The 11,290-nt window shown below is 56.3% G+C and overlaps 2 protein-coding genes across 4 annotated transcripts in view; one reads left to right on the top strand and one right to left on the bottom strand.

Annotated features, from left to right (window-relative positions):
• Clcn6 (chloride voltage-gated channel 6) overlaps positions 1 to 4,441 on the top strand; it is a 29,606-nt gene extending 25,165 nt beyond the window's left edge. For 2 of the 3 annotated variants that reach the window (XM_010628145.2, XM_010628144.2), the window contains 3 exons: positions 1,139 to 1,246; positions 1,330 to 1,455; positions 2,756 to 4,441. In XM_010628145.2, the coding sequence (XP_010626447.1) occupies positions 1,139 to 1,246; positions 1,330 to 1,455; positions 2,756 to 2,836 (315 nt within the window). In that variant the 3' untranslated portion in view covers positions 2,837 to 4,441. Of the gene's footprint in view, positions 1 to 1,138; positions 1,247 to 1,329; positions 1,456 to 2,755 lie in introns of those variants that run through there. The other variant, XM_010628147.3, reaches the window with a different exon arrangement.
• A 2,911-nt stretch (positions 4,442 to 7,352) lies between these two features.
• Positions 7,353 to 9,717, bottom strand: Nppa (natriuretic peptide A). Its single transcript, XM_019208021.2, has 3 exons — positions 8,635 to 9,717; positions 8,201 to 8,524; positions 7,353 to 7,688 (listed from the first exon to the last, which is right to left on the bottom strand). Exons 1-3 carry the CDS (start codon positions 8,755 to 8,757, stop codon positions 7,677 to 7,679), a joined length of 459 nt encoding a protein of 152 aa, XP_019063566.1. The 5' UTR covers positions 8,758 to 9,717; the 3' UTR covers positions 7,353 to 7,676.
• Between the last annotated feature and the right edge of the window lie 1,573 nt (positions 9,718 to 11,290).

Genomic DNA, 11,290 nt, shown 5'->3' with positions numbered 1-11,290 from the left:
GCCTCCGGAGTGCTGGGATTACAGGCATGCGCCACCACGCCCGGCTCCACCGCTTCTGTATTTTAATTGCCTGTGCATGTGAACTTCTTTATACCACCCTTCCCATCAGCCCCACCGTAATGCTTTTTCCATTTGGTGTTGGGGTGTTGTTCACAGTAGCCCCTGGGCCACTTGAGACCATCCCCTGGCACACTCTGTCTCTGGGAGGCTGAGACGGCTGCCTGAGCCCTGCTCCCGATTGGCTCTTCTGGGGAGGCCTGGCCTTGAGGGGCGGAGGCTCTAGTGGGGGTGGAGGGGTGACACAGGTTGGATCCTGCAGGGCCCGGCCCAGCCTGGCCCCATGAAGGCAAGGGTCCAGTAGGCTGTGGACCAGTGCGACAGGGACAGCTCTGTTCAGGGCTGTGCAGGGTGGAGTTGGGACAGGGTAGTGGCCAGCGCCTGTGGCCCCTGTGCCCAGCCTGGGAGCCCATGGTGCCGGTTCCCTGTCCATGGGCAGTGGTGAGAATGAACAGAAACCTCAGAGACTGGAGTGAAGAACAGTGACAGAGCTTGTGCGTTTCTGTCCTGTGGTGCTGCTTCAAATTGTCATAAACCCTGTGGCTTTCAGAGTTCAAGTCCAGAAGTACAAAGTGCAGGTGGCGGCAGGGTCCTGTTCTCTCTGAGGGTTCTGGGCAGAATCAGCCTGCCTCTGCCTACTTCCTGTGGCATCTGTAGCGCTCGGCGTTCTTTACCCATAGCTGCATCACTGCAGTTCTGCCTCAGTTGTCACTCGCATTCTCCCTGTTTTGTGATGACATCTGTCATGGGATTTGGGGCCACCCTCGTGCAGCGTGACCTCGTCTTAACCCTATCACATGTGTTGGCACAGGCCTAGAGCCTGGGCACCTGGGGACACACTGCAGCCCCGCTGCCCCCGCCCACTAACACTGTCTCATTAAATCTCGGAAGACCCATTTCGGGGTCACAGCTGCAGGAAAGGAAGTTAGCGAGTGCAAGGGTGACCAGCTAGAAGTCGACCAGAACCGGCTTTGGCTGCAAAGCAGCTGCTGGGGCTCTGTTCTGTACCCTGCCCTTTGGGTCAGAGGGACAGGGGTCTTTGTGGCCCCGGCAGAGGACCCTGTCTTGGTTGGAATTGCAGAGTGCCAGCCAGCCGCGCCTGTCCTACGCCGAGATGGCCGAGGATTACCCGCGGTACCCAGACATCCACGACCTGGACCTCACGCTGCTCAACCCGCGGATGATCGTGGTGAGGGGCTGGCCCTGTGCACACGCTGCCTGGTCCTGTCACTTGCATCCAGGCTGCAGGTGACTCTCACTGTCCCTTTACAGGATGTCACCCCATACATGAACCCTTCGCCCTTCACCGTGTCCCCCAACACCCACGTGTCCCAAGTCTTCAACCTGTTCAGAACAATGGGCCTGCGCCACCTGCCCGTGGTGAATGCAGTCGGGGAGGTGAGTCCTGCAGAACCCGGGGGCCGTGCCACCGTGGTCTGCACACCCACCTTTGAGAAAAGCACCCTCGGCCAGGTGCGGTGGGGTCCCCGTCCAGCACAGCCAGCCTGGCAGCTGGGCTCTGAACCTTCGCTCTGTGCCACCTCATTCCTGTGCCCATGGCCAGCAGATGGCACCACGGTGCCCTTCCCACCTCAGACTGGCCGAAAGCATCCCTGTCGCCACGCGGCCACTGCTTTCCTTCCCTGCAACCTCCACCTGTGTTCCTCACTTTCCTCCTGTCATGGGGACTGGGAAGAGTAGATGAGAGCGCTTCAAGCAAGACACCAGAGCATTTTAAAAGATAGGACACCGGACACCCAGTAGGCTTTCTGCTATTTTTTTGAAATTCATTTTCCTCTTATTATACAACTACTGTTCTTTTCATTAAGAAAACAGATGGTCAAACAATCAAGCCCTCACCCCTGCCCTGCGTAGGTCCACATCAGCCTTTCAGTCCTTTGCGTCCAGCGAGCTCATGTCCAGTTTTAGGCCATTTTTTCACTCTGGGAAATGACTCCTCAGCAGGAAACCTCCGCCAGCGGTGTTAGCTTTTCTTTTTTTCATCTGTGGAGCTGTGGATGGAACCAAAGGCCGCATGCTGCTAGGCAAGGGCCCTGGCACAGAGCTGCACCCACGGCCCCATGGTGTTGTCTCGGGCCTCCCTTTTGGAGGCTTCCGGTACGTGTCACCAGATGGTCTAGCAAGAGGCCCTGTCAAGGGAGGTGTCGCACAGGTGACCCCCACACAGCATGCTGTGATGTGAGCTTAGTGTAGTAGGTGAAGTTGCGTGTTCCTTGGGATAAAACGGTTTGCGCTGTGGCTGTGGGCCCCGCCATCAGTGACGGGCACTCCCGTAAGGAACGGTGCAAAACAACTTTCAGGAGTAGCTGTCCATGACGAGGACAGTGAGGCGTCCAGTGCACAGGCTCTGAAGCCTCGGGGTCCCTGCCTCTTGCAAACACTGGTGAGGTGAGCAGGGTGTGGTGAGGATGATAGCAGCAGCTGGTCCTCTGTTAAAGCCGCGCCTGCCAGTCAGGTGTGAGCTGGGCCCTCTGAGACCCTGCCGGGAGCTGTGCCTCCTACTTCTGAGCCTGGCTGCCTGGTCCCTGTCCGCCCCTCGTATGGAGCCAGTTGGCGAGGCTTCCCGGCCCCGACTCCCTCTCCCGCCAGCCGCATCCTGTGACAGACCGACTGGTCAGGCCCTTTCTGGCCAGCAGGTCCGTCCTTCAGGTGACACAGACTTTCCTCCTTGTCCCAGATCGTGGGGATCATCACGCGGCACAACCTGACACATGAGTTCCTGCAGGCACGGCTGCGGCAGCACTACCAGACCCTCTGATGCCCACCCACTGCTCTCGGCTCACACTGTGGCCGCTGCCAACTGCACTGTCCCAGGGCACGAAGGTTCCCAGGAGCCCGCATGCTCGGAAAGCCTGGAATCGTTGGGCACTTGCTGTTCAGAGGCGCTGGGAAGGGTGTTGAACTGTCAGAGTTGGGACTTCTCTGAACTTCTCAGCAAGTACCCGTCCCGTGCTCCCTGTGTTCCCACACCCGGTGTTGGCACAGCCCCCCCAGCCCCCCAGCCCCTTTCTGCTTTCTCAGGGGAGCTCAGCTGTGCCTTCACCACTCCAGCAGGGGCTCAGGCTGAGGCCAGCAGAGTCAAGCTCCTCCCCAAGTGTGGGACTGGATATGGAGAAGCTTCCCCTCGGGGAGGCCGCCTTCCCCGGACTCTCGCCTCCTCCAGGTCATCCAGAGGGACACGCATGCTTCCTGGGGCAAGCCTGTGTCCAAGTCTCCTTGGATCCCGCCCTGCAGGGCGCAGAGCGTTTAAGTCCCAGGGATCATCTGCAAGCGAGAAATCAGTAGCAGGGTCAGACTGCCGTCTCCCCACCCGCCCCACCCCTCGTCTCTGAGACGGACCCCTCCCCAGTTTGTGTTTCTGTCTTGCTGGGAGACAGCCATGGCGCACAGCTCAGCCTTCCAGAGTTACCTGGAAGCAGGGCGGCCTGAGGCAGAAGCACTTCCCTGAGCCCCAGGGAACAAGACCATCTTATGAGCTAGCTGGTAGGGAGTTCATCCAGGGTCAGGTCGCTCAAAGGGTCATGTAGGGAAAAGCAGTAGCTTCTTCCAGGAGGAATTGTCTCCCCTCACAGCCATCTCTCACTTGCTGGCCACTGCCCTGTCCTCCCAGGGGCTCAGAGACAGGAACTTCAGCGGCATCTGCAGTGCCGCTGGTGCTGGGTGGAGGGGGGCTTGGGGCTTAGCACAGCGCAGGAGATTCACACACCCCAGCCCCTGCCAGGTCTCAGTGGCATCCTTCTCGGGCTGAGGTCCCTTCTGAGCATGCGCCTGGGTGATCCTGGGAAGGGCTTTTGCACTCCTCTTCCTCCAGTGTGGGTGTCAGCAGAGCTCCCATTGGCTGTCCCCACGGCTCTTGTTCTGGTGTCTCAGATGGCAGCATTTGCATTTAGTGTTTTTAACCCATGAAGTCTCCTCTGGCTTCGGCCTGGGCTTGGCTTCTTGCAGCCCAAGCTCGGGATCAAACCTGGCCAGGTCAGTGGGCACCTTGAGCTCAGTGCACCCCAGGGAATCATCCACAGGCGTAGAGGGGAGCTTCTGGGTGCCTGTGGTCCTGCCTCCCATCCTGCTTATCTTTTTGACCAAAATGACTCTGATTTATACATTTTGCAGCTTCTCTAGATGCTCCTGACTTGTGAGTTGGGGCGATACTCCCAACAGATAGCTCAGGACATCATAACCCTGTTCATGGGTTTGTGTTCAGCTAGCTGCTGCTTCATTTTATGGCAGCATTCGGAGCTTGACTACATCACCTCTTCATTTTATAAAGAAGGAAACCAGTTGCCAGGCACGGTAGCGTGCCTTTAATCCCAGCTCTTCTGGAGGCTGAAGCAGGAGGATGGAGAGCTCAAAGCCAGCTTGGGCAATTTAGCAAGACTTTACTTTAAAAACAAAGGAGAAGGAGCTGGCCATGGTGGCACATGCCTGTAATCCCAGCACTCGGGAGGCTGAAGCAGGAGGATCGCTGTGAGTTCGAGACCAGCCTGGGCTACATAGTGAGTTCCTGGTCAGTCTCAACTACATAGTGAGACCCTGTCTCAAAAAACAAACAAAGGAGAAGGGCTGGTGGTGCAGCTCAGTGGTAGAGCACCTGCCTAGCATATTCAAGACCTTGGGTTCCACCCTCAGTACTGCAGAATTAAAAAGGAAACAGTTGCATAAGCCAGGCGAGTGGTGTGACTTCCTCCCCTCTTCCCCACTCTCACAGATAGGCAGAGCAAAGTCCCAGCTCAGACGCTGGCTTTGAGAGGGCAAGGCCGCCAGCCACCTGCCTCGTGGCTGCCCAGGCGAGCGTTGTTGGAATGTGTCCCTCGTGCATATCCTGTTGTGTTTGAGTCACCACCAGTTTAGCCCAGAAATAGACGGCAGAATGCAAGTGCCCCTCCCTGCAGCGACTGGATGACCACCAAGGGGGACCTGAGCCAGCCTCACCGCACTCCTCCCTGCCCTTCCCAGAAAAGCCCAGAGACGACCCCTCCTCCACTCATGACCTGTGACTGCACCTCACTCCCTGCTTCCTGTCCAGCTGCTCTCCCAACCCCCAGTGCCACGGCACCTGGAAAAACCACATCCACAGAGGAGAGTCAGGTCGGCTGGAGGTGGTTTTCTGTGTGCTGTCTCTGGATCGCTGTGTCCGGGGACCCGAAAGTGGCACTGGGAGCTGGGACCCAGGCCTGGCGGAGGAGACTGTCCGGGGGAGATCCGCTCGCGGCCTTGTTAGACTAACAGCTCTGGGCCAGACGGCACACCCACTGGACCCAGCCGCACGTGTAACAGTTCTGGTGCAGAATGGCGCACTGACATGGCCTCGGGGACAAGAGAGCTCCAGGAAAGGCCGTGCGGCCCCAGTGTGGCCCTCTGCTCCTCGGACCTCAGTCATTTCCACCGCGCAGCTTCCTCTCTGCCTGCACTGTTCGTTTATATGGTAAAGTTAGCTAATCCCACTGTGTATATAAATTGTATTTTTTTTAATTTGTAAAATTCTATTTTTATTTGAACTCTCGGAACTTGGACGTTCTCATGATGACACGTCAGAATAAAGTGTCTGCACGTCTCCTTTAACCTTTGTCTGCACAGTGCTTTCTTCGAGGGGTACTTGGTTTTTTTTCTACCTTCTCTAGTAGTTGTAAGGACTCCTGCCACTGGGTCTTGCTCTGTGATTCCGGCTGGCCTTGAACTCCCTGCGGGCCTCCACCCACTGCCTCCTGCGAGCTGGGGTCACTGCTGTGCGCCACCATGCCCGGCTCGGTTCTGTGGGTCTTTCCCACAGCCACCAGCTCACCATGGGTTCTTTCTCCCCTCTGATGCGCACTGGTCCGTGTGGGTCCCTCATCTTTCCTTTCCTCCTGCCAGTGCCAGAGGGGACCCTCCACTTGGTTTCCTGGCGGCGCTGTGTTTAGGGGTTCGCCCAGAATCGATGCCAGGTCTTCAGATGTGACCAGCTTCTGTCACTGCCTGTTCATTTGTTTTTTGTTTTGCAGGAAATATTTCTCTTGCTATTTCACGAGCTGCAGTCTGGCAGCTCCTCCACCTGGCCCCACCTTTCCTCCAAGCTCGAGGGGCATTTTCTGCCTGTGTGCTCTGTCATTTCCACTCAGTGAGAACCCTGCGTTGGAGCAGCAGTTCGGCAGTGTGCCCAGCTGCCATTCTGACCCTCAGTAATTCGGACTCCACAGGACAAACCTCAGGGACCAGGTTAGCACAGACACCTCCCCGTCACCCAGGTCCTTTGCGTCATTCTCCTGGGTTGTCTGCCCTTCCATATAAAGAACATTTAGATTATAAATGATTCGAGTTCTTCCCTCACCTCCAGCCCCTTACTACTGGTCACTTCTGGCCCCCTCTACCCTCTACAAGGGGCAACTTGCTGCTTGGTTTCCTTTTTCCCTCATTTTTGCACAGCACCAAGGCGGTGTGGGCAGTGGTTATGGGGCACTGGCTGTGAGTGGGACGGCCCAGGGCCCCAAGGGCTCACGGTCTAGGAACAGACACAGATGCTCCCATACACAGCAAGCGGTTGTAACCATTAAGAAATGATTGATTTTTACTGGTACAAATTCAAGGGGAACTTAGTGCCTGGCATTTTCTGCTCAGGACAGCTCCCCCTGCTAAAGTAGATACAAAAATACTGCCTCTTCCCAAGTGGCAAACACCTCAGTACCACCAGCAAGTCGAGGCACCTGGGGTGGGATCAGGGAAAGGCTGTGACTATTTTCCAAGTGCATGTGGTTCCCTGGGATTGATCCCCAGCACTGCAAAATTAATAAATTAATGAACAAGTGTGGTAGATGCCAAAGCCCACGACCTTGTGGCTTGTCGGCCTAGTAAACCTTTCTTCTCTTTGCTCAGCTTTTAAAACCCTCACTCCGCTGACATGTCCACACCAAAAGTGCAATTCTCTGGATCCAGCAGGTAATTCAAATGGATCGGAGAAAGTCCTTTTAATGCCCTCGTTTTGTGAAAACACAAGCGCTAACTGAAAAGCACTAGGAATGCTGTCTACTGACTACTTGCGACCCTGCTAGAGGCAGGAAAATAAGTCCAGATGTTTGTGAGATTTCAGTAAACAAGAGCCCTAAATAAACAAATCTGGATAAAAATAAATGCCCTTCCGGTCTTCGAGGGCCTTTTGGAGCTCAATAACAGGCTGGAGCATAAGACAGAGGAGGTAGAGGACTATAATTTGAAGCCACCCCACCCCCATGAAAACACAAATAAAATAGAGGGAGAGAAAGGAACAAGAAAAAAGCCAAGCATTCTCTTCTCTTACAAAGGGTGAAATGACCAGGGAAAGAAATCACAGGAGTCCGGCTCTGGCTTCTGTCCGTGGTGCTGAAATTTATTCATTTTTGCCAACTGCTGTCAGTAATAGGTGAGAGGCTCTACGGTAGCGCATGGGGTGGGCGAGGTGGGAAAACCATAATGAAACCACTTTGTCTACATGTAGCGCACAACGTCAGAAATCGGCAGCTCCAGCTCCGTGCTCTTCACAGCCCGAGGACAGTGACAGGAAGGAGACCTCATGAGGGAGACCCCCCCAGGGGAGGAGGGTCTCTTGCCATCTGCCCCCAGGGCCTGGCCGACCTTTTCTTCCCTGGCTGTTATCTTCGGTACTATGAAGAGAAAAATATATTTGGCTTGGTGACCTGGCCCTACAGGAAAAGTCAGCTTCGTAGGACAGTGCTGGGCACCTGGCCCAGTGTCCCACCGGCCCCCCTGCAGTCTGGTGACCCTCAGAGTCTCAGTTCCCGAGTTAGAGCCAAGAAGGGCAGTCCTCATTGATGGCCCTGAACTCCTGCAGGACCTGGCCTTCGTGGAGAGGGATGCGAACTGCCAGTCAACAGAGCAAAGATGGCTTGGCCTGTGAGCACCTTGATTTCCCAGTGCTGGAGGCAGGAATTCTTTCAAAGCACTTTCTCTGCCCTGGTGGTAGGTGAACTGACAGCGCTGTCCTGAGACTTAGGGGACACATGCCGGGTTGGGGCCAGGATCCCAGGAGGAAACGCCTCCGCGCTGCTCCCTTTCTGCCAGGTGCGTATTCTAGTTGTAGTCTTTGGCAAGATTTGAATCTCAGTGAAACCACAACTTCCTCCCCCCCACCCCCATTCCCATCCCCATCTCTTACCCGGAAGCTGTTGCAGCCCAGGCCGCTCTGTGTTCCAATCCTGTCGATCCTGCCCCCAAAGCAGCTGGATCTCCGCAGGCTCCGAGGGGCAGTGAGCAGCGCCCGCAGCTTGCCTTTCAGGAGGGCAGATCTATCGGGGGAATCCCAGGGGCCTCGCCCAAGGGCACCTCCATCCCTTGGCACCGGGTTGGCCTCCCCAGTCCAGGAAGGTGCCTCAGGGAGGACACTCAGGACGGCCCCCGCTTCGTCGTTCTGCTCCCTTGGGACTTGGGGCATCACCTCCTCTTCTAAAGGCATCTTCTCCTCCAGGTGGTCCAGCAAATTCTTTACAGAAGGAAAACACAGGGGGAGGGAGAGGTCCTGTTGACTAAGAGGAATGGACCCAGTTGGGGAAGCCTGCCGGCTCCAGGCTATGCCCATCTCCCCGGCCCTACCTTGAGATCCATCAGGTCTGCATTCGACACACCATTGTACACGGGGTTGGCTTGGGCTTGGCCTGGAAGCTGAAAGACGAGGAAGAGGAGGAGGCTCACGGTGAGGGTGGAGAAGGAGCCCATGCCGATGCCGGTCAAGGAGTGATCTGGTGCTTGCTGTGTCTTCTCTGTCCTCTCTGGCTTCCCTCTCAGCTTCTGTCTGTCACTGTCTCCCAGCTGCCCAGGGCCTCCTGTTTTTATAGCCCCCCAGCTCTTGGGGAGCGCAGGAGGGCTAGAACCCTCCCCGTTGTGTCACTTGCAGCGATAAAGCGGCACCGTGAGTAGACAGGAGAAGATGCCCTTTTAAAGTTATCAGTCCAGCGGAGCTTGTCATAGCCCCTCCGCCTTGGGCAGCCCCAGCAGCCCCCCAGACCCTCACTGCAAGAGCCACATTCTTGCTGATTTGCCTCAAGAGGCTCCCACTTCAAAGGTGTGAGAAGAGCAAAAAGAGTCCTTGGTTATCTTAGCTCCACCATGCTGCAGGATTCTTTCTCCTGGGCAATGGGACCCACGCGGGGAAGCAGAGGGTGAGGCTGGCCGGCGCCCAGCTCCCGGTCTGTTTGCGGCTCAGCTGTCAAGGGCTCCAAATAAGGATGGGAGAGGAGGAAATGGCAGGCAGCCGGCTGCTGGAGGGAGTGCAGATGCTCGGGCTGGCTTCACACCTGACTCACGGGGCTCCACCAGCTCCGGGGGCAGACCCCTGGCCTCACCAACTGCCCCTGTCATCAGCTGGGTGAAAGGAGCTGCATTTCAGAGGATTGAGTCAGCAAAGAAGCTAATGTCATGCAGGTCCTGAGAATCCATCTCCCAAGAAAGTGGGGGCAGTGCGATTCTTCTCCGGCTCCTGCTCTTGGAGGAAGCTGCCTGTTCCTCTCTCCACCTTGCTGCTTACAGCTGCTCAGCTCAGCTTGCAGAAGGCAATGGCCCCACCCAGGAGGGTGTGCCCCGTGAGAACGCCGAGGGGCGAGGGGCGGAGGGACTCAGGAACGAAGGTCGTGTGCAGTTTCCCTCCTGCCTTCCAGGTCCTCCTCAGGGGCCAGAGCATGGTGGCCTCAATCTCCCTGTCCCCTCTGAGAAGGGGTGCCACGTGGCCTCCACTTACTGAGCTCAGCCCTCAGCATCACCCTGTATTCCACACGATGCACACAGGGTGGGGAGGCACTGAATGCAAGAGGCAGGGACATTGCACTGTGGTCTCCAACAGACCAGGTGCAGTCAGATCAGGGCCTCATCTGTAAAATGGGGGAAGTGAGAAGACCCCTCCCCACCTCTCAGGGCACCCGGGGGGCTCAGAGGAGTGGAGGCACCCAGCTGTGGGCAGTGTGACCGTTCTGTGATGGGTGACTAGAAACGGCCAGGGCCCTGAGCTGAGAGTTGGTGTGGGTCACCTCGCCCCTCCCTGGGAGCTGAGGGCTGTTGTTCCTGTACACAGAGGGGCAGAACTAAAACTTGGGGTGATGTCACTCACCCAAGGCCCCTGAGCTCATAAGTGGCAGAACCAGACCCTCAGCCCCAGGTCTGACACCAACAGCCACATCACCCCTGTCACACGTACTGCTGTCTCTGTTCCCTGTAGGGACATCCTCTGTGAGTTGTTCCGTTCCCACCTCTCAGCCCCTGGTCACCTCCCCACCTGCCCTTCCTTGGTGCATGTGGTGAGTCTGTGTGTGCTTGATTCTCCCCCACCTCTGAGGCAGCGTGTCTCTACTACTTCAGGCTGGTCTTGAACTCACTATGCAGCAAGGCTAGCCTTGAGTTTGGGATGACCTTCCTGCCTCAGCCTCCCAAGTGCTGGGATTGCAGGTGTGCGCCACCGTGCCTATCTAGCCCTCCCCTTTCTGACCGTCTTCGGGAGGGGTGATGTACAATCTCCGAGGCCCTTTCCCACTCTGCTGTGCTTCGGGCCACTCCTGGGAGGCTTAGGACTTGTGTGTTGCACAGCCAGTTTCTTCTTGGTCAGATGCAGGCCCAGCTGTGCCATCCCCCTGCTGACCAGCGGTGAGCCCAGAGGGAGTCTGGGCGGTAAGCGGCCAGATGTCGGTCACAAGAGATGCTAGGGGGATGGTGTTCTAAGATGGAAGAAAGTCGGGGGACCTTCAGTAAGCTTAGGGGTTTAGGTATCTGATTTGGGCCAGACTCAACTTGAAATCTTGAATGGGTACGATTCTCAGCAGAAGCTTTGGGCCGAATGTGGTTGGTTCAGCATGCAGAGCAGCCTTACCGGGGCTCGGGCCGTGTGTCCAGGAGATGCCCTTCAAGACAGGCTTTGATCGGGGCGAAGATTTCCAGAAAGGCATCATGGCAGCGGTGCCCACTGCAGCAGAGGGGATTGCAGACCCTGGCCACCTCATTGAATAAAAGTCAGTTTTCCTCTTCCAGTGTGAAACCGGAGAACAACATGTGTGCCATTTGCTGAGTTCCTTCTGTTATCTAGGCTTTTTGAGGGGACAGAGGAACGAGGGAAATGGTATTCTAGGATGCTACCCCAAGGGCTTTGTACAAAAATCCCACTCCCTGTCTGGGGATTTAGCTCAGTGGTGCCACCACATGCCTTGCAAGCACAAGGTTGAATCTCTGATACAAAAAAAAAAAAAAAAAAAAAAAAAAAAAAAAAAAA

Source organism: Fukomys damarensis, unplaced genomic scaffold (genome assembly GCF_012274545.1).
Source record: "Fukomys damarensis isolate Sample0158 unplaced genomic scaffold, DMR_v1.0_HiC HiC_scaffold_23, whole genome shotgun sequence".
Lineage (NCBI taxonomy): Eukaryota > Metazoa > Chordata > Mammalia > Rodentia > Bathyergidae > Fukomys > Fukomys damarensis.
This window is presented reverse-complemented; position numbering and strand designations above follow the sequence as displayed.